Source organism: Colletotrichum acutatum, assembly GCF_030867785.1.
Source record: "Colletotrichum acutatum strain CBS 112980 chromosome Unknown BDZ83scaffold_37, whole genome shotgun sequence".
NCBI lineage: Eukaryota > Fungi > Ascomycota > Sordariomycetes > Glomerellales > Glomerellaceae > Colletotrichum > Colletotrichum acutatum.
Window position 1 is genome coordinate 67,560 of NW_026849031.1, and position 20,414 is coordinate 87,973.

At 53.6% G+C, this 20,414-nt stretch overlaps 6 protein-coding genes across 6 annotated transcripts; 3 read left to right on the forward strand and 3 right to left on the reverse strand.

Annotated features, from left to right (window-relative positions):
- The first annotated feature begins 1,586 nt into the window (after positions 1-1,586).
- Positions 1,587-3,868, forward strand: BDZ83DRAFT_729996 (Alpha/Beta hydrolase protein). Its single transcript, XM_060512831.1, has 4 exons — positions 1,587-1,810; positions 1,861-3,128; positions 3,179-3,239; positions 3,295-3,868. The coding sequence occupies exons 1-4, from the start codon at positions 1,664-1,666 to the stop codon at positions 3,478-3,480; spliced, it is 1,662 nt and encodes a 553-aa protein (XP_060365914.1). The 5' UTR covers positions 1,587-1,663; the 3' UTR covers positions 3,481-3,868.
- Positions 3,847-5,060, reverse strand: BDZ83DRAFT_617870 (uncharacterized protein). Its single transcript, XM_060508048.1, has 3 exons — positions 4,949-5,060; positions 4,096-4,878; positions 3,847-4,042 (listed from the first exon to the last, which is right to left on the reverse strand). The coding sequence occupies exons 1-2, from the start codon at positions 5,044-5,046 to the stop codon at positions 4,275-4,277; spliced, it is 702 nt and encodes a 233-aa protein (XP_060365915.1). The 5' UTR covers positions 5,047-5,060; the 3' UTR covers positions 3,847-4,042; positions 4,096-4,274.
- Positions 5,061-6,140: 1,080 nt separating this feature from the next.
- On the reverse strand, positions 6,141-8,758 carry BDZ83DRAFT_278235 (uncharacterized protein). Its single transcript, XM_060502113.1, has 3 exons — positions 7,547-8,758; positions 7,266-7,473; positions 6,141-7,214 (listed from the first exon to the last, which is right to left on the reverse strand). Exons 1-3 carry the CDS (start codon positions 8,452-8,454, stop codon positions 6,372-6,374), a joined length of 1,959 nt encoding a protein of 652 aa, XP_060365916.1. The 5' UTR covers positions 8,455-8,758; the 3' UTR covers positions 6,141-6,371.
- Positions 8,759-11,156: 2,398 nt separating this feature from the next.
- On the forward strand, positions 11,157-12,161 carry BDZ83DRAFT_575675 (palmitoyl protein thioesterase; the record flags this gene model as incomplete). Its single annotated transcript, XM_060504836.1, has 1 exon — positions 11,157-12,161. One exon carries the CDS (start codon positions 11,157-11,159, stop codon positions 12,159-12,161), a length of 1,005 nt encoding a protein of 334 aa, XP_060365917.1.
- Positions 12,162-12,230: 69 nt separating this feature from the next.
- BDZ83DRAFT_617878 (ribosomal protein L1p/L10e family-domain-containing protein) lies at positions 12,231-13,962 on the reverse strand. The gene is made up of 2 exons (XM_060508049.1): positions 13,597-13,962; positions 12,231-13,506 (listed from the first exon to the last, which is right to left on the reverse strand). The coding sequence occupies exons 1-2, from the start codon at positions 13,822-13,824 to the stop codon at positions 12,406-12,408; spliced, it is 1,329 nt and encodes a 442-aa protein (XP_060365918.1). The 5' UTR covers positions 13,825-13,962; the 3' UTR covers positions 12,231-12,405.
- Positions 13,963-16,353: 2,391 nt separating this feature from the next.
- Positions 16,354-19,042, forward strand: BDZ83DRAFT_617881 (uncharacterized protein). Its single transcript, XM_060508050.1, has one exon. The coding sequence runs from the start codon at positions 16,782-16,784 to the stop codon at positions 18,867-18,869; it is 2,088 nt and encodes a 695-aa protein (XP_060365919.1). The 5' UTR covers positions 16,354-16,781; the 3' UTR covers positions 18,870-19,042.
- Positions 19,043-20,414: the final 1,372 nt, after the last annotated feature.

The window sequence follows — 20,414 nt, forward strand, 5'->3', positions numbered from 1 at the left end:
CAAAAACACATGCATTCCTCGCCTCTGTATCCTGTCTCTCGCTGCCTGTCTGTACGCCAACTGCGTCAAGGAGTGGACTTTTAGATTAGCTAGATCGCGAACACTCCACGACGGTCCCTTTAATATACTGACTCGTTTCCGCAGCCTGCGGCCAATCCATCATAGAGATGTGGTCAGCATCCACGACTCAGGTTTGAAGCTCCTGACCAACCAACTTCTGTCACCCGTTGGGCCCAAATGTCGTTCTCTTGGCGTAGAACCATGCCATCATCCCCGAAGCCGCATACTCCTTATTGTTGATAGCATCGTCGCCAAAACCAGCGCCTAGTCACCTCGTCCATGGCCGATGTCCTCTGGTTCGTCGTCCGTTGTTGCTGCAGCGAGATATCCGCGACCTAGCAGAGGCCCAGCTTCGTCCAGATTGTGTAGCCCGTGTATGGCTTTTTTCAGCGAACAGTCAACGGCAAGAATCTACCATGTCTATAAACCAAGTATGTGAAATAATATAGAAAATTGTTCATCGAATGTTTTGCAACATTTCTTCGGGGCTCTCCTAGGGGCAGAATTGGAAGTAACATGTGACTTACGGTGGTTTCTACATCTTGGTGCCACTCGATGTGTTGCCAAGCTCCCCTCGATCCCGGTCTTGCTCGTATAACACTAACGCGAAGCGGCATAGTCTCGCTGATGGGGATATCCCCACGTGTGGAATCGCCTGCTTGTCTCGACTACACTTTCACCAGCTTGATATCCTGGAAGTAGTTTTAGATCTGGAGATGGTACGACTTAGATGTCACCGTCTATGGAAATATTCCAGCGTAAGCGATGATTCTCAGACTAATGACGCGGGCGTGGTAGTCGTCCACCACCAATCACAGGGCGTAAGCAAGGGATTCCAATCATCAAAATGGTTTACATCGCCGCAGGAGGAAATGAAACTGCTACAGACATCTCGTATCCGAGATCCATGAGACTCAATCGTGGCTATGGCGAGAAATACCCCTCTACAACATCTTCGTGTTCTTGATTAGAGTGATCTTCCCCGGTTAGCTCGCCCGGTAAGGGTATGGTGGAGGAATGACTGCTGCCTAAGATGGACTACCTCTGTCGAGGCTCTCCATCGGGACATATCAAGACAAGCTTAATTGCTATATGGGCGTGTTTGAAACATCGCATTCTTGTAGAGTCCAGCTGCAGGTTATTCTTAGGCCCTGCGAAGTGACCCGCAGGTTGAGCACAGCCTACTTCTAATCTCCTTTTCTATGCAGCCCCGGATGATGCTCAGAAACCCCTCACCCTCCAACTAGTGTAAGTGGCAGCAATGATTGACTTGGCTTCGGACTTGGTGATGCCGGATGCAAGATGACGAGAGCGGTGGTGACGGAGGAAAGCTCAGGGAGTCCCAGCGAAGACAGGTTTTGTCTCGGAAGGGGTGTTTGCCATCTCACTCACTAGTGTAGCACCATACTCCCTGCTAAAAGCACTCCAGCAATGGGTCGACTTTCTTATGAATTTGTATATAAATCAATGGAAGTCCCGTCCAATGCTGGTGTATCAAAGCAGTATTCAGACCAGCGGAGAAGCATCTGGGAATCTCGCTCCTCTGCTCTTTTGACTCTTTACACCAAACCACCACATTCGTTCATCTCCCCCTTCAGTTACGATGGCATCTTGGAAACTGGCGGCGGCGTTTGCCCTCGTGGGGTTCCGAGCCGTCGGAGCTCAAGACTGTACATTTGACTCGATCACGCCCTCCCGAGACCTCGTCTGGTGTCCCTGTGAAGGCTCATTCTTCTGCGCCAAGCTCGATGTAAGTCACATTTTGAATCTTCCCCCTTTTCAACTAATAGAGATACCCAGGTACCTCTCGACTACAAGGACCCAAGCCTCGCCAGAGCCTCCGTCCCCTTACTCAAGATTCCCGCTGCCAGCGAATCCCCAGACGGCCCCTACCGAGGCGCCATCCTCATCAACCCGGGCGGACCAGGTGCATCCGGCATCGAGCTGGCGCGCTACAATGGCACCACAGTCCAAGCCGCAGCAGGCTCCAACTTTGACATCATAGGCTTCGATCCTCGCGGCGTTGGGATCAGCGAGCCCAGGCCCAATTGCTCAACAGGCATTTCGATAGGCAAGAATGGTCCACTTTCCGGACGAGATGCCCCGCGGGTGGTTGATGGGTACTACCAGCAATTCATCGACTTTGGCAAGGAGCTCGGAGAAAAATGTCAAGCTCAGGCTGGTGCTGATACCGAAGCTGGTCCGCATATGACGACTGCTGTTACTGCGCGCGATATGCTTAGCATTGTTGAAGCCTTTTCGGCTTCTCCTGACGGCAACCGGACGGTACTTGACTCTAGTAAGCTAAACTACTACGGTGTGAGCTACGGGACCATGCTCGGTCAGACATTCGCGTCAATGTTCCCTGATAAGGTTGGCCATGTTGCCATCGATGGACTGGTTGATCCGATCAGCTACCAGACGAACTTCACCTCGCGCTCCATCAACCACGTCGACGGCGTTTTGGGAGCGTTCTTCGTGTACTGTCATGCCGCAGGCCCGGATCTCTGCTCCTTATACACAGGAAACACTCCAAAGGATATTTTTAGCCGATGGAATGCTTCGTTCACGCAGCTCGATGCTCAGAAGGCTGAGGCAGAGAGCTGGGCGAACGCAACTGACATTGGTCTGGCACTTGTGACCTTCAAAGTCAGCGTACTTAGTGCGGTGGTGCAACCGCTGGCCGAGTTCAGCAGAATTTCTGACGTCTTTGTTGCCTTGGAGAAGGCCATCTCGTCCAACTCCATCGCTGCGTGGACAGAGCAGACTAACGCCATCTACGGCGACCCGAATTTGGAGGGATACGTGAACCCCGAACAGACTCTTGGCGTCCTGTGCTCTGATCAGAGCAATACCTGGTATGGGAAGTCACTCGCAGATATAAAACCTCTGTTGGACGTCCTGAAGGACACCAGTATCGTGGGAGAAGTCTGGTCCAGGGCGATGCTCGCATGTCTCGACTGGCCCATCAGATCCAATGACGTCTTCAAGGGTCCGTATGGAGGTAACACCTCGTACCCGATGCTCTTCGTCAGTAACACGTACGATCCTACGACGCCTATTGAGAAGTAAGTTGATCCTGCCTACGGTTATAAACCTTGCTAACGCGAGTTTTCAGCGCCATCTCGAATGCGCCTAAGTATGCCAACGCTAGAAGACTTGTCACTGATGGCATGGGTGTAAGTTCAATCTCAACATCTCCTTCACAGGTGCAATGCGCTAACAGTATCATAGCACACCACTGTCGCCACGAACAACATGTGTGCGTTCGCCGCCATTCGATCTTACTTCCAAGACACCATGTGTGGCAAGGAACACTACTGTCCTTTGGAACTGGGTCCGTTCAACGTTCAGCTGAACGGAACGATTAAGGAGAACCTTGAGGCTGTAGGACTATCTAACCTGCGCAGCCTTTACTGATGTGCTTGAACATATCTCGTTTCTTCGGGGCTTACCTCCATGGTCCGCTGAACATACATGGGAACATTGTCCTCACGTACATATTTGCGAATTTCGCTTCTCTTCTGCCATCCCCTTGGAAAAGGCATCATCATTGGAGGTATTTTACACTCAAACTTTTTGAGTAGAAAATAACTTCCAGACGAAGTTGATTTTGGAAAATGCGCTGGCGTGCATAACTAATTGCTCAACTCGTGCACTCCTAAATACGATGGACCCAAAACGTAATAATGAGCGCTTACAACTCCAAGCTGCCAACAGAACGAATCATACAACGGTCGTCACTCTGCAAGAACATTAAACTGGACCAGCCATGTTTTACAATGAGTGTCTCTGTCTAACATGCCTCTTCAAGTTGTCTTCACGACCGCCACGAATGGTCGCTTTACAGATGTGGCATCTGAGTGTTTCCTTGCGATGCGCAGACCTGTCATGTCTCTGTAGATCCCTTACGGTGCTGAACCGCAGAGAACATCGAGGCACCGCGCAGACATGCTTCCGGATGTGGCACCTGATATGCTCTCTGTACTATGTCAATTCACGAGCCGAAGTTGAGGATCTCACGAGTACACGAACCTAAGTTGCTTCGCATCTCCACTGAAATTTTCACAGAACGGACAATCGCCCGAGGTTGATAAATCATCCGAGTCGGACTCATCTCTGGAGCGTTTAATGCTACCAGTCCGAGAGAGGGGGTCCTGAGAACCCCAGTCAGCAGCATCGGGCTGTGCGCCTTGTTTGTGTGGAAGAGGTCCTTAGGGGCTCGCAGAGCTTGAGAGGAATACTGAAATCGAATTGTTGAATCCACTGCCGATAGAGAAGTCGAATGACTCAAGAGCGTGGACAGACTGGTCGTCTGGGATGCCCAAAGAAACGAGGCCAGTATCGTTGCCCTGGCGCAAAGGGGTCACACCTGGACATTGTGCTGTCAATGGTGTATTGTCGGTGATACGCAAATCTGCGAGGGACTGTTGCGGAGCATGCAAACTGTTCCATTCGAAAGCATCAACAGCTTGGAAATCCAGTTGACTGGTATGTGCAGACAAGTTGTTGATTGAGTAGGGTACATTGCTCAGGTCAAGATCCGGGAAGCGATCGTCTGAGAGCGAGGGGCCAGCAACTTGCCATGTGCTTCCGCTGAAGGAGGAGCTGCGTGAGAGGCTGTCGTTGGTACCATGAGAGCAACCACCAAGCGGTCCATGATGAAAAGCATGGCAGCATAAGTCATGTGGGCATGCTCCATGGGGTGAGATGTACGTCGCCTCATTGTTAGAGCCCAAAGTCAGGGCAGCAGGGTATGTGCGATCAAAAGTAAAGCCTGTGCTCTCTGGTGTTTGAGCTGAAGCCGGAGATGAAGAGCTAAGGCGATGTATTCAAGGTCAGCATACGTGTCTGGTAACATACCAAACGTTGGACATGGGGAGCCTACAGATTTTGAGACCATATAGTTGTGGGTGGATGAAGACAGACTTCATCCCCCAAGCTCGGTCTCAGACTGTGAATAAAGTATGTTAGGTCTGAAGACATGTTGAAAGTTCGCTTCCGATTGGGACTGAGGAACATGAAGACTCACAATATTAAAATACAAGTTCGGGGTGGGCAAAGACTTTATATTTATATTGACCATGGTCTAGTAATATGAATCGCGATACGTGGAGAAGCGGACGAGAAGGAGATTCAGTGAGCCCATCAAAGGACCTGTGTGAGGAAAACCAGTCATCTTAAATACATGATGCTATGCTACCCGAGCTTCATCCCTTTCATGATCATGGGTGCGGCAAAGTAGGTGGATGAAGCAGTATGGCTCAGGTTTGATAAGCGGAGTAGATCGTGTGTGCGTTTTCGTTGTGTAGCCATGGTAATTCGAAGTAATGGTTAGTCTCAACACTTCTCATGGCAGAGTGGGCGTTTTCATCTTTTTATACTTGAGCCAGGAGAGTGCGCCAGACAATAGCGAGACGACTGGAATGAGCGCCTCAAAGTAAGCAAGCGCGTGGCCTCAGACAGCGCCGCATCCAACATCGAGTAAAATCTCAATGTCTCCGCCTCATTCGTGAGGCCACACCGAAGATGCACAGCAAAGCTGCGCATGACGCGTTGTGCATTGAAATAAGGGAAACATGCACTATCTCAGTGAGCCTCCCAGCCTGCCTCGCGGATGAACTCGAAATAACCGCCTATCAGGCATGGGTATATGTAACACAACCGCCCCCCCTCCCCGCCTGCTCCAACCTCTATACGCCTTCAAAGATAAACCGACACATCATCAAAATGTCACTGGAAGACGCTAAAGACAGCCTACAGATGAGGCCCTTTATATGGGACACTCGGACGGGACAGAGAGAGGGAGGAGACAAGACTCGATTAGGGGTGTCTTGTGATCTTCCCTGATGATTTAGAACTCCTTGATCGAGCTCGTCCGCATCTTGGCCTTTCGGTGCCCCGAGCGAGGTTGCTCAGCGCTGACTTTTCATCAGGCAATTGCGCACAAACCCAATGGCACAACAATATGCAACCGTATGTTTCAATTCCTATCTGCTTATACAAGCCTCGTGATATGAATTGTAGTTCTGACAATGCGACGTGCGGGCGGACTCAACCCGCCAAAGTCGTATTTTTTTCCTTCCCGGAAACAAAGAAAAAAAGCATTCCAAATTCTTTTCCCATGGGGTATCTTTTAGTACCGTCAACGCCAAATAATCGGACAAAGTTTCCCTTCGTTCCCATATACACTTGATGTGCAAAGCCTCGTTCGTTGGCGGGTACTATGTAAGCGTCGACAGAAGTAGTGACCGCCGCGCGGTGAAGAGCGAATTCAAAGATGAAGGCGATGATAGAGGTAGCAAGCAAGCTCAGTAGTAACCGCGGCCCTTGGCACGACCATGGTGGTTACGACGACCGCCCCAACCACCGCCACCGCCGCCCTCATGACGCTTATCGCGGTGGTTATGGTTGTTATTGTTGTTGCCGCCGCCGCGCTGCTCAGGCTCAATGGGAACCTCAACCTCGACCTCGTACTCTTCATACTCGTCACGGTAGTAAGCCTCGACCTCCTTGCGCTCCTGGCGGGCGCGGTCCGGGTCAAACACGAAGCGCATGGTGCCGTCCTGGTTGCGTCCGTTGCGCTTAGCAGAGTTGCTACCAAAGAAGGAAATATTCTTGAGGACGGAGACGCCGTTGGAGAGGTTCTCGTCCTCGCCGCCGTCGCAATTGGTGCACCAGTGGGCGTAGCGCACGAGGCCGGGGGTGTTGTCGACCTCGCTGTTGATGACGATCTTGACCTCGATGAACTTGTTGAGGTCGAACTGGACGCCGAGCTTGGTGGACTTGCCGTGCTGGGTATAGAGGTCGAGGAGGTCGAGGACCGTCTCGACGACGTTTTGGCGCGTCGTGTGGAAGTCGGCGTAGTTGATCTTCTCTACCTTGTCGACGCCTTGGCCGAGGAGGCGGGCGCTGAGCTCGAGAAGGCCTAGGGCCAGGGCGTAGGTGGTCTGCTTGACCGGGGCAAAGGTCTTGTACAGGTCGACGCTCATCTCCATGGCGGTAGCGAAGACGGTCTTGGACTGAGGACCCAAGATCTTCTTGGTTGCCTTGAGCAGAGCGGACTGAGGGTAGCGGCAGCGGAAGTCGAAGCCGACGGTCTCGAGGACCAGGCGCTCCAAGCCGATGATGATCTTGGAGGGCTGCTCGAACATCTGCGGTTGGGTTAGTCATGGTTATGTAGTAAACTGCTGATTCTCACGCACCTTGTCGTCCTGGGTCGTGGGGTGCTCGGGATTCTTAATGTTGTACGCCGCACACAGGATCTCCCTAGACTTCTTGATGGTGTCCTCGACCTTGCAGGCCAGGAAGAGACAAGCCATGGCAGCATCTGAGTAGTTGTACTCAGCGTCGCGGAACGAGAGTCTGAACCAGTGGAAGTAGACACAAGCAGTGTCAAACGTCTTGATAGGACTGCGAGTCAAACGTCAGCATCACCACTCCAGTAAGATTCTGCCATAGTAACCAGAACGAGGGTCCAACATACACGCGCAGCATGGTGCGGACGTTATCGATGAGCTGCACTCCCTGAAGACGGTAGCTATCCTCCCTAGCTGGATCGCTCTTGTTGTCTCGCAGCATGCGTCTCAATCTCTGCTCGCTCGTGAACTGGCAAGACACCTGCATGTGGCCAGGGTGAGGACCCTTGGCCGCCGCGGGCTCGGGGGCGGGTGCCGAGTTGTTCGTGGCAGCAGCACTCTGCGCAACGCTCTGCGCCTTGGGGCCAGAGGGAGCCATTGTGTAGTTGTCGTCGCAATCTTTGCCAGCCGTGTCTGAGTCACCCTGCAATGTCTGCTCGTTCTCGTCCGCGAAAGCGTCGCCACAATCGAAATCGCAGTCGAGGTAGCAGTCGTTGTCGCCTACGGTGCCAGAGTCGCCAGAGTCACCGGAGGAGTCGTCGTCTGGGCTGATGGCTAGGTACGAAGAACGGTTGATGGGAAGCTGGATCCAGCTGTAGTCATCGAACCAGACCTTGTCTCCCTCGAGGGGCAGGTCAAGGGTGGTGTCGTCTTTGTGGAGGTTGTTGATCTGTTCCAGCGTAGCCTCCGAGATTTCGCGTCCGAGGGTTTCTAAAACGGCCTTGTAGATGTCCGGCAGAGTCGCAGTGGGGTGGTTGAACGGTGCTGGACCTACGTCCACCGCGGCGTCCCAGTCGACCTTTCTTTTGCGCACGGACCGTGTCACCCAGTTGGGGTGCTCCACGACTCGGAGCCGGAAGCGGGGCGGTTCGACGGACCGGTCTTGTCGATGCAAGACTCGAATCAACTTGGGATGACCGTCAACCGTGAAGTCGAGTTGCTTAATCTCGGAGGTTCCGGGGATCGAAGAATTGGTACGAACATAGTATCCGTTAAGAGTAGTCATCTCAGCAGGAATAATCCCGGGGAACTTCATCTGTGTTCATTCATCGTGTCAGTTCATCATCCATCTTTATGTAAGTGAGTAGTAAGCGCTCTTCCGACAGGGGATGGAGTTTCGAAGATTCTTCACATGGGCCAATATCCCGGAAAAAAAAAAGACAGGTCATTGTCCAGTGTCCTCGAGCGAGTATAGGAAACCGCAAGCTGTCTCGGAGATGGTAGGACATTAACTTGCCATGATGTTCAGAGAGGGGAGAGTAAAAGAGAGTGTAGGTGAGCTTGTAATCAGCTGGTAAATAAGAATCTGCTCGACGAAGAAGCTGCTTGATGTCGAAGCTGAGCTAGAAGGATAGAGATCAAGACAGTTCAGTTGCCAAGTAAGCTCAGTCGATAGAGAGTGGTGAAGGCGTAGATCCCAAAAGCGAACGTAGAGACTTCGAAAAGAGAGTATTGAAACCTTGAGTTGAAGCTACAGTAGCTTCGTAGAGAGATTCGCAATACAACTGCAATTGTCGATATCGAGATAAATGCCCTTAGAGGCGACGGCCGAGAGAGCACGGCGAAGCTGTGGTAACTCAACGATGAAGGTATCGTCGACTGGTTGAGTATGGGAGCAAAGAGTCAGAAGAGAAAGTGGTAGATATCTCGGCGTCTATTTCTTTTCCAAGGGCAGGTTCGAAAGACCGCCTTCAAAGGTAGGTACAATAATGTTCTTTCCTTCCCCAAACGTTTTCCCGTTTCCACTAAACGAACTCGGAGAGTCAAAGTCTCCTTTCCAGCTGCGTGTGGAGTTGAGGTACGGCTGGTGAGGCCTTGAACCCGGGCCGTGTTGACAATGGGACCGAGGAGTCCCGTCTCCTGAACGTTCCTCTTCGCAAATTGAACATGCAGACTAGTGATAGGGGTATCTGAGAGGAATGTTAGCCATGTGCCATGTCTCATGTCTTTGGACAACAAAGGGCTGAAAGGAGTATCAGAGTTCGGCTTGGTGTCATTGTATACAACCAATGCCGTACTGAAACGTCGTTGACGGTATACAAGTCGTAAAACAAAGATGCAATGGGCGTAGGATGTTGTTGTTGTTGTTGTTGGATAAAGACAAACCTTTTTGATATCACTGGTCTACTCGTAGCACCGAGTAACATACTAACGTATCCGTGTCCATCCCTCGGCGTTATGTTCGAGAAACGTTGATAGAGCCGCCCTTAACTTTCCTCGGTGCTGTTCCACAAACCGCCTTACTCGTCACAAGTATCCGCCTGAGGAACACGTCGGTCGATGGCAGGAACCACCGGTGCAACCGTGTTGGGGTCCAGCGTCGGGACCTCGAAGGTCTTGAACGGCGCCGCCAGGACGGCAACCGGGAAGAGGACGTAGAGAACCTTTGAGAACTGCATTTTGATCGGTTGTCGGACTGTGAAATGGAAACGTCTGATGAGAAGTGAAATGCAGAGCAAAGGCGTATATTTAGATTGAAAGATGGAAATAGAGAGATGCAGTTGTTCAGATCAGATAAACTCGACAACTCTGCAGATGGGTATTCAGTTCAATGAGCATACACCTTCGTTCCCGTGTTTCAAGTGCCGTTCGAGAAGGGAACGTCGTCCATACTTATGGAACCCTCGAACACTGCCCACCTACGCAACCCGCCAGCAAAGACGGTTCGCCCGAACACATGCCGTCCGAGCCAAGGCCGCAGAAAGATCGGCCGATCAACGTCGTCCAGCCACAAGGCTACTTCATGCACCCTTCGGTCTTCAGCGTCGTCAGCCTCTGTCCCTGTACGAGGGTGCGTCGTAGACTGTGGTGGTGGTGCTCCGGGGGGAACACCAGTGAGAAAGCCTGAGAGGCTAGGTTGCGTGAAACAGGGGACCATTTCTTGGTTGCATCTTTGGTCTCGCACCGAGAGCGTTTCAGAGGGGTAGAGAGGGCAGGGAATCCCGCCGACCTAGGATCTACCCGCCACTGAGCCGTTGACACTCACACGGCTGGGGGGAGGGATAGCCACTCGAGTCAATGGACGTAACGAACGTCTATGCTGCGTTCTACCACCATCCGGGAGCGACTAGCTCCCAGGAACGAGGGCCGACACTTGACGAGGCCCCCGACGGACTTGGCTGGAGCTGTTGCTGCTTCTAGTCTGTCTGCTGTGAACTTGGCAGAGGAGGACCGCCGGACCTCCAAGACTTTTGACCGACGTTGACAGGGGAGGCTAGGTCTATCGTCTGGCTTAGTAGTTGAACTTGAATGTCAAGGTGTAAGAGAGCACCGGGCCAAAGAGACGGCTCGAGAGCTGTCGAGGTTGAAGCTCCTGAGACGCTAACCCCTTGAGGCCTGGGAAACTCGTGAAATGGATGGAACGGACCGCTGGTAAGGTGCTGACCTAAGCGCGTGTGAAGGCACGTTCAGTGAAGATGGGTGGACGGGCTCTCGGAACATCCCCCAGCCCACATGTTTTGTCCGTGGCCAATGGGAAGCTCAATCGATAAGTTAGCAATGCATGGCGATAGGCAGGCGGCAACGGCCAAGCTCCTGCTCTCACCCAACCGCGCAACTGCAGTCCATGGGCTTAGGTTGGTGTCGTCAGCTTTCCCTTGCCACACTCCCCTCCGTCCCTTTGACATCCGAAAGAAAGACCAACAAAAGTCTCCCGGGCACTGGTCGCTCTCCAACCTCACAACCATAGTCCAGCTTTGATAGTAGTAGACGAATAACCAGGAAATACGAGATCACGCAATGAAGTCCCTCTCCATCCCCACGCTGCTCACAGTCGGCTCCCTAGCCACCGCAGCCTACACGGCCGCGACCCCGAAGCACCACACAAGCTCCTCCGACGACACCGACGACCACCCAATCCCCCTCATCGTCTGGCACGGCCTCGGCGACTCGTACGACGGCGAGGGCATCAAGCGCCTAGGCGAAGTCGCCGAGGAGCTCAACCCGGGCACCTTTGTCTACACCATCAAAGTCGGCGCGGATCCCAACGCCGACCGCTCCGCCACCTTCTTCGGCAACGTCACCACCCAGCTCGAGGAAGTCTGCGCCGAGCTCGCCGCGCACCCGATCCTCTCCACGGCGCCCGCCGTCGACGCCATCGGCTTCAGCCAGGGCGGGCAGTTCCTGCGCGGCTACGTCGAGCGCTGCAACAACCCGCCGGTCCGGTCCCTCGTCACCTACGGCAGCCAGCACAACGGCATCGTCGAGTTCCGCGCCTGCGGCGACGGTGACCTCCTCTGCAAGGGCGCCATGGCCCTGCTGCGCTTCAACACCTGGTCCGGCTTCGTGCAGAACCGCCTCGTGCCGGCCCAGTACTACCGCGACCCGCAGCCGGAGCAGTACGCAAAGTACCTCGAGTCGTCCAACTTCTTGGCTGATATCAACAACGAGCGCGAGCTCAAGAATGTGCGGTACGGCAAGAACCTCGCCAGTCTGGCCAACTTTGTCATGGTCATGTTTGAGGACGACACCACCGTCATCCCCAAGGAGACGGCCTGGTTCGAGGAGGTCAACGGCACCGAGAGCCTGCCGCTGCGGGCCCGGGCGATTTACAAGGAGGACTGGATCGGCTTGAGAGAGCTGGACCGCAAGGGCGGGCTGCGCTTCCGTCAAATTCCTGGCGAGCATATGCAGATTTCTGACAAGACGCTCAACAAGACCATCCAGGAGTTCTTTGGGCCGTTTAAGAAGACTTTTGAGGCTGAAAAGACGGTCGAGGAGGTTCCTGTCTTTGAGGAGTTGTAATGCGAGTGGATCAGAATGTTGGTAGTAACTTGCTGGAAGCGACACAAGGGAAAAGTGCAAAAGGGAAAATTGTACACTAGTTCTTATTGGTAAAATTTCGAAGCACGAGTTCTCATGGTTAATTTTTGTCTGAACCAACGCCGTACGCCACAAACCATGCATGGTATAATCCCGCACGTAAAACCCTCCTCCTTTTTATTTTTTCGGTACCATCTCTACAGCATGCCCTCGGTCTCAAACACATTTAGTTGTCGACGGCAGCCTTGGCCTTGGCCTTTTGCTTCTTCAGCTTCTCCTTGCGCTCGGCAATCTGCTTGTTGAGGTTCTCGTCGTCGCCCTCGGGAAGAGCCTTTTGCGCCGCCTCCTTGGCTGCCTTCTTGGCCTTCTTGGAGGGCTTAGTCGCAGTCTCGGTCTCTTCGTCGTCAGCACCAATCGACTTGCGCTTCTTGCCGACGTTGGCCTTCTCCTTCATCGCCTTGGCCTGCTCGCTGTCGTCGGCGACGATATCCTTGTCCTCGAGCCAGAGCTCGTCCGTCAGCCAGATGGGCAAGGCGGCGGTCTCCTGGCCCTTGACGTAGATGCTCTTTACGTTGGCCCACTTCTCGGGCACCCACTTGGTGATGAGGGCATCGACGACGGCGGTGACGTTGTCGGCGACCTGCTGGGGCTTGAAGCCGGCGTAGCCTATCCGGATGGCGGTGTTGGTGGACGGGGTGAGGCTGACGAGGGCGGCGCCGACGGCCTTTTCGATCTCGGCGGCAATGTCCTGCGGGGTGCCGGCGTTGACGGTACCGGGGGTTTTGGGGGCCGCCTTTGCGCGCTTGCCGTCTGCGCCGCGGGGGGGCTTAGCGGAGATGACGACGGGGACGGGACGCTTGGCGGTGGTCTTGTAAAAGGTCTTGCCGAGGGCCTTGGGGAGGCGGTTGACGATGCGGTCGTCTGCGAGGAAGACGTCGTGCTCGGCGAAGAGCTTGCGCTGGGCCTCGTACTGCTTGAACTTGGACTTGAGGTGGGCCACGTCGACGACGCGGGTGATGCGCTTGCGGAGGGCCTCGGGGAACTCTTCCGAGGCGACGATGTTCTTGTAGGCGCGCTGGGGGTCGGCGGTGATGAGGCATATCGTGGCGTCCTCGTCCTGGTTGAGGGGGTGCGGGAGGGTGATCTTGCCGGGCTTGAGGCGGGCGCTGTCGGCGATGTGGCGCTTGGTTGTGAGGGTGAGCCAGATGGGCTGGCTGGCGAGGTCCTCTGTCTCGTCGGCGAGGAGGTTCTTCTTGCCGGATTCCTCAGACTTTTCCTTGGCGGCCTTCTTGATGTGCGCCAGGAGAGCCTTGGAGGCCTTCAGGGTCTAAGGTTTCGCGCATTGGATTAGCGATCCGGGAAATCTTGAATGGGTGTCGAGGCAAACGAAAGGGAATTGGGAATGGTAGTTTTTTACCTGCTCGGGGTCAATTGAGGGTGTAACATCTTTCGATGCGACGGCGACGGTCTTTGAGGGAGCCATGACTGCGGGTTTGACGGGTTGGTTGAAGGCTCGTCTTGTGGTTTTTTTTTTTGGTTCTGGCAAAACTTCAACACTGCGACTACAGAGAGAGATATGGTGGGGGCGACCAGAAATCTTTGGACCGTCGTCCAGAAATTTTTTGGCCAAAACGGCAGGGATCATGTCCTGTCGGCGGATCCAGGGCGCCGGTGCCGATGTGGCCCGTGCTTCCCGTGCCGGTCTGGCCTGACCGAGGTGAGGGTTCGGTGAAGGACCTTAGCTTCAACCGCAACCACCGCGCCGTCGCGACTTGCTGGTTTTCTACAATGTTGGATTGAGTGCACATGTTGGCGTTCTTGTCCCGATATTGTAGCAAATTTTGCAATTAACAGTCTTGGATGAAGTTTCTGGCCTCGGAATTGACGCTCAGACTCTGGACACTGCATAAAACGGGTTGCACATGTCTCAACGCGTTGAGTGGTTGATATCGCGTCTTCAGATGCGAAGTCAGCCGAGGACAGCCGGATTAGCAGTCGACCAGCGCGTTCAGTAGCAACGTCTCAAATCTTTGCACCACAGTTGCGATTCGTAGAATAATCGACCAACGCTTCTTCACTCCTATTACCGACGGACATGGAAACTGCTTCACATACAAGTCTCAACACACGAGCATCGTCTCAGTCTGAAAACGGGTCCCGGCAACCAAGAGTCTCTGAAAAAGTGTGGACAACGTGGGTTGTGGGCCGGACTGCCATTGTAAGTTGGTCGGTCACTACTATGCACATGCCAACGAGTTTTTTTTCAATCCGATGGAATCCAATTGGGAATGCCGGGATCATCATTTGCCCAAAAGCCTCTGCGGGTCGTGTGAGAAAGAGATGGGAGGGAGCGCGACTTGCTTTAGCGATGCGGGGTGTTCTGTCGGGACGCGATGATTGACGGTTCGGGAAGACGTGGGTTTAACTACTTTCAAAGCACGGCTTTCCGGGTACAAAGTGTCTGGCGCTTCCTGACAGCTCATTTCCACCCGTGCTAGGGGACGGGTAGTCATATTCGCTTGTGTACGCGTTATAAAGACATGTTGATTTGGGTAAATCAAGGCAGCGAATTGCAGAGGATTCGTCAGGTTGGAACATGGTATATAGATCAAGAGATCATACTCTTGAGGGGTTAAGGGAACCCAAGCATTTCAAGAGTGAAAGACACTTTACGCGCAGCAAACACGGTCTCGCGATGCTCGTTTCAACCCCCTTCGGATTGCATTGCATGGGCAGCCTGGAACGAGGCGATCTGGGACTGGGAGTCTGGGACCGGTTTCCCGCATCCCAGTCGACGGGGCGGGTCAAGACTTGAAAGTCTCACAGGACGGGCAGACTTTTGGTGCAATCTATGATGCTTGTGGCAGCAAAGGGAAGTCGGATATAGCCACAGGAAGAGAGAAACGACCGTGCTCGGAACCAATGAATCCAGAGGAGGGTTTTAGACGAGAACCGGTCCAGTGCGGTATCGCGATTTAGGGTGTATGAGTCTCGGCTGTGAAGCACAGGGATAGACGAAGGACTGGGGTGAACAGCGCACAGCGATGGAATGCATGGCTTTTCTTGGAGACTTGGGCAAGACTGCCAGAGAAACCTCAGCTAGCTATGCAACGTACTAGTAATGTAGATTGCAAGCCTCTTGAGCTTGTCTTGGACACGCCATCCTGAGGGAGATACTTTACTTCAGTTACCTCACCTTACCTTCCCGGTTAGCATAGGTCACTCCGGCCAGGCTTTGGATGCGCCGGGGTTCGAATGGGCCAGACGGTTGGACAGAGTGGACTCTCATCCACCGGTGGCCTTGGGCGGCTAATGAGTATGTTCTTCAGCGCTCTTCGCCGTTGGATGGGATGGCCCCCGTAATGTCAAAGTACATTAGCTCATCATCCGTCAACAGCTGGGAAGAAGGATGAAATGCTGACCATCGGCAGCGATCGAAAGCGTGTGTGCGTGTGTGGTGGTGTAAGAGAAGACGCGCACCGGAAGTGGGCCAGCATTGGTTTTTTTTTTCTTGTAGCCTCTTACTCGTCTCTCACCCAAGAAAGCGTGTATGGTGGGGACTTGGAGACTCGAACGTGATTTCGGGGAGGCTGGATCGGATCTTGATGAGGGGCATAACGACCATTGTGAGGCCTAATGACTGCAAGTTTTGCACACAAGAGGCTGGAAGAGAAATGGCGGTCTACGGATAGAGAAGTCATGAATCTCAAGGCTCAGAATGATCATGAGAGTGAGCGTGAGAGTTGGTGATGAAGACGGAAAAGGCTGATGAGGTTGAAGACAGCTACAGGTACCTTACTCCTTGGGGAAGCAATTAAACTCCAAGGTTAGCGGGTGACCGCCGCAACAAGCTCAGACAACGGCCCGCGTCCAGCGGCCATGGCCTGGAAACACGGTCATCTTTAGCGCATCTACCCGCTGTGGCCATCCATCTTCCCGCGAAGGTACCTATAAACCCGTCCACCCTCAGCGGGCACGCGACTCTTGCTCCCCACTCTACGTACCTAAAGTACCTAAAGCACAATGCGAGGTGCCTGCACAGCACAATTCGGCGCGCGCCCACCAAACACGCGGGAGAGACGTGGACGCGCGAGAGACACGCTTCCCGTTTTTTGGGCAAGGGCCCCCCTCAAAAAGGTCCAGGGCCGCACCACCGGGCCTCCTTCCATCAGACCTGCAACCACTTTGACAGTCTTCACTCTTCCAAAGCCTTCTCTCTCTTTTTTTTTATTCACGTGTGGCCAGGCTTGGATCCTAGTGACCTCTTCAAGAGATATTCAACTTTGTTGAAGACCCTGTCCTCTCTACCTCTCTCTCCCTTCTACGGATATATCCCTCAAGACCTTGACTCTCGTACATCTCACCCCTGCCGGAAGAGCGAGAGCCACTTACACGCTTACCCGCACAACGCCAATATCCCACGTCCGATAGTCGAAGCGAAACCCGCGCCGAGCATAACGCGCCCACCTCCCAACGACGTGCAAGGAAACCAACTTTGAGAAATCACAAGAGGGAACACTGCAAAAGGAACAAACACGCTCTTCTATACTACTCGAACCGGCACACTCCCTCTCCTAGTCTGGGCATGCTGTCGTCGCCATAATGCTCGACTCGTCGCCCCAATCAAAGAACCAGGAGCCTACGCTTCCTCTGGCTGGAACCAAACGTCCTGCCCCAAGCCTTCTCCCGGCATTTGAACCTCTCTCTTCGTCCCCAGGCTTCCCTAGACCCTCCAAACGACAAGCTCGTCCCGGTTCTGTGGGAGCAAGCAACGCGTACCTGAAATATCCCACCCCGATCCCGACCTCGAGCACCGGCATACTATCCTCCTCTCCGCCCCGCGTACACTCAAGACCTGGTGGTCTGTCTCGGACACTCTCTACCGCCTCCGAACGCACTCCCCTCGGTGCTGTGAGCTCCATCGAATTGAACGAGAATGGCGAAACTCTCCTCATGGGCCGCTCTAGCAACTCGTCCCACTACCAGTTATCCGCAAACCGCCTCGTCTCCCGCATCCACGTCAAGGCCCGCTACGTGCCTGCTCCCTCCGCCCTGGAGCCCAACAAGATTGAAATCATCTGCAATGGCTGGAACGGGCTGAAACTTCACTGCCAGGGCCGCACGTGGGAGCTTCTCAAGGGCGATTCCTTCACCTCCGAAACAGAAGGGACCGAAATCATGATCGACGTTCAGGACGCCCGCGTCATGATCCAATGGCCGAAGCGGGACCGTCGCGACCGCCTCGCCAGCCCCGATGATTCTGCTTGGGGTGACTCGCCTCCTCGCTCCGCTGCCCGCGTTGCTGCCGACCTTTTGCAGTCGAGCCCTTTGCGCCGACCCTCGCGCATCGAGTCTCCAGACTCACCAACGGCGCATCTCAGCAGCTCGCAGCGACTTCAAGCTCTGTTGCCCAGGGAAGATGGAGAAGTGCAAATCTACGAGGACTCGAGCGCAGACGAGCCCGAGCTTCCCAAGCTGGTTGACTCGGGCACCATCATTGGTCAGAGCTTCGCTACCGAGGCCACCAACTCCTTCTCATCCGAACTCAGTGAGCCGGAAGACGAGAACGCGAACGATCCTGACGAGGAGAACGACCCGATTGTTCATTCTTTTGGACCATTTGGCGCCGATATCTCCAATCGCCTAGCCTCCATCACTACTGCCTCTCCCAAATTCCCTCCTTTCAAGCGGACAGGCCTGCCCACAGTCCGTGACGAGTCTAGACCCTCTAGCCCCATCTCGGCGCCACCAAAGTCGCCAGAGGAGGCTGAAGAAGGCGAGGTGCTAGAAGATGAGGAGGAAGTCAAGGAAGCGGAGCCCCCCTACGAGAACCCCACCGTCCGGAACCACGTCGTCAACCAGCTGGCCTTTTCGCGTCTGTCGTCCAACCCGCTGTCAACCATCATGAACAACCTGCCGTCAGAAGAGCGCAAGGGGTTGACAAAGGACCAGCTCCGAAGTCTGATCGAGGCAACGGCATGCATTGGCATTATCCAACGCCAGGGCAAGGACGCTGCTGGCAAGCAGCTCGAGAGCGAGTACTACTACGTTCCCGAGTTCGACGACGACGACCAGCGCCGCCTTGCCGTGACGGATGGTCTGCGCAAGCCCAGCCTGCGCGCGTGTCGCAAGCAGCACAAGGTAAGCCCTGCAATGTTGAGGAGTAAAGAGGTTGAGGTTAACATGGTGGATTTTAGCAATACTACTGGAAGCGCCCCCGTACACCTTGAGCCTTGTTCCAACTACCGCTTTTCATTCCATGTTTTTTCTGGGTTTCTATACCCTTTTTGCCTTGCTGAGGCTGAACTGATGCCCTGCATATACCGAGCATGGCCTCTCGTTTCTTCCCTCTTGCACAACACCTTTTTACTGTCTATACCTTGGCTCTCAAAAACCGCCATTGGGCAAAACCAACTCGTGTGTACTGGATGCATAGCGCAAGGCGTTTTTCTGTTTTCAAACACCTCAAAGTATTACTACTGTACGATTCCACTATTACTATACCTTCGGGACGGGCGGCCTCCATTATTTTATCCCAAAGATTCCCCCAAAGGCGCGCGACACAAATTCACCGTAACACGCCCACGCCTACAAACCTGGCCCCTACCCCGAACGCGGACCCCGTTAGACGAGATACATGCAGCATCCATGTTACGTTCGATTTGGAAGCGAAGAGTGTGTGTCTCTTGATTTTTGATGGATTTTTTCGTCTCGCCTGTTTCGTCTTTTACACCTGATTTTTGGAAGGGCTATACGAAGAAAGATGGGATATGAATTGGACTGGCGGGTGGTCGGTCACGGAAATGGGAAATGATGATGGGTGGGACGAATGGGATGGGATGGTGTTGGATGGATGGGAGGGGGGTTTAGAAAAGTTGAAGATTCATCTTCAATCAGAGGTCTGGCGAATAAAAAATCATGTTTGTTCTAACGAGGCTGCCAGCGATCTTGGATGACTTCGCATTCCTATTAGGATTTCCTTTGACAAGATGCAGATGATCCAACTGAGATGAAATGGGTGGTAATGTGGGATGTCCACGCCGTCACGCGCTCATCCCTGCCGCGTCTAGCTCATGCCCCCAAAACACAACGCATTCCAACCTTCGGCTCCGATTACATGGACCAACCATGCCCTTTTCTCACATGCGATTTTGAAGAGACTTATCTCCATTGCTGAGCCCCCGTCGCCAAACGATGCAATTGGAAGAAATGGTTCAAAGTACACGACTCCGTCCTCATGCTTGCGAAAACGACTCGATTCCACGTCAAGCAACCAAAAATGCAACGAAGGATGCCAGAATCTGCAGCGTGATGTCGTTTCGTTCGTTTCCCTGCGCGGTGATCCCGGAGCTCGTGTGGGGCCGGCTTGATGGGATGCACGGACCCTCGTTGACTGATAACGTCCGATAAGCCTAATTTAGTATGGGTCTGGGCCCCCCCGAACCTACCCCGCAATGACGGCGGTGGTTGCTTCTTGTTTCCTGAGGTGTAGGGTGGTTTATGGTGGTGTGAATGTCTCTTCAGATTGTACTACACGCACCGGGAGTAGACGGATGTGTAGCTGGGATATATCGTTGTCTGCTGATTGCGGTGAGAAATGGAGAAGATGGCGAGATTTCGCTGGTCGGTACCTATAGCAGTATCTATGGATAGGGAGGTAGTGCCGTAGAGGAGAGCTATCTACGATCCAGGGCGTATGTAATTGGTTATCCTACACATCGTCAGCTTTCTGTGCTGATCTGGGCAAAAGGGTGACAGTCGAAAGACATACGTTCGAGAACCGTTTTATGACGACGAGGGTGTATGTGTGCATACGTGATGTCAATGAAGGAGAGCTGCTGATTACATACGGTAACTATGATCACACAGATGTCAGTGGCGATATGAGGTGTTCTGGTGGTAACTAGCTAGCTCACCCTACCTTTCTTTCACGCTACCTAGGTATCTTACCGCCAACGGAACATGGGGGGAAAAGGCGAAAGAAGCTATGATGTTGTACGTTCAGCCCCTGCTGGGCTGATCATCGTCTGATACAGCAAGATTCTCAATCAGCACACTCCCTCTGAAGGCTGGCATCTATGCATCGGTTGGCGCCTGCGTGTTGTAAGACAAATGCTTTGGCGGGAAAGGGGGGGGCGGGTTCTAGAGCTTGGGCGTTCGTCATTCTTGCATTAGACGGGCGTGAGTAGCAAGGTAGCACGGCAGCACCGGAAGTGAAGGAGATAGACCAAATCT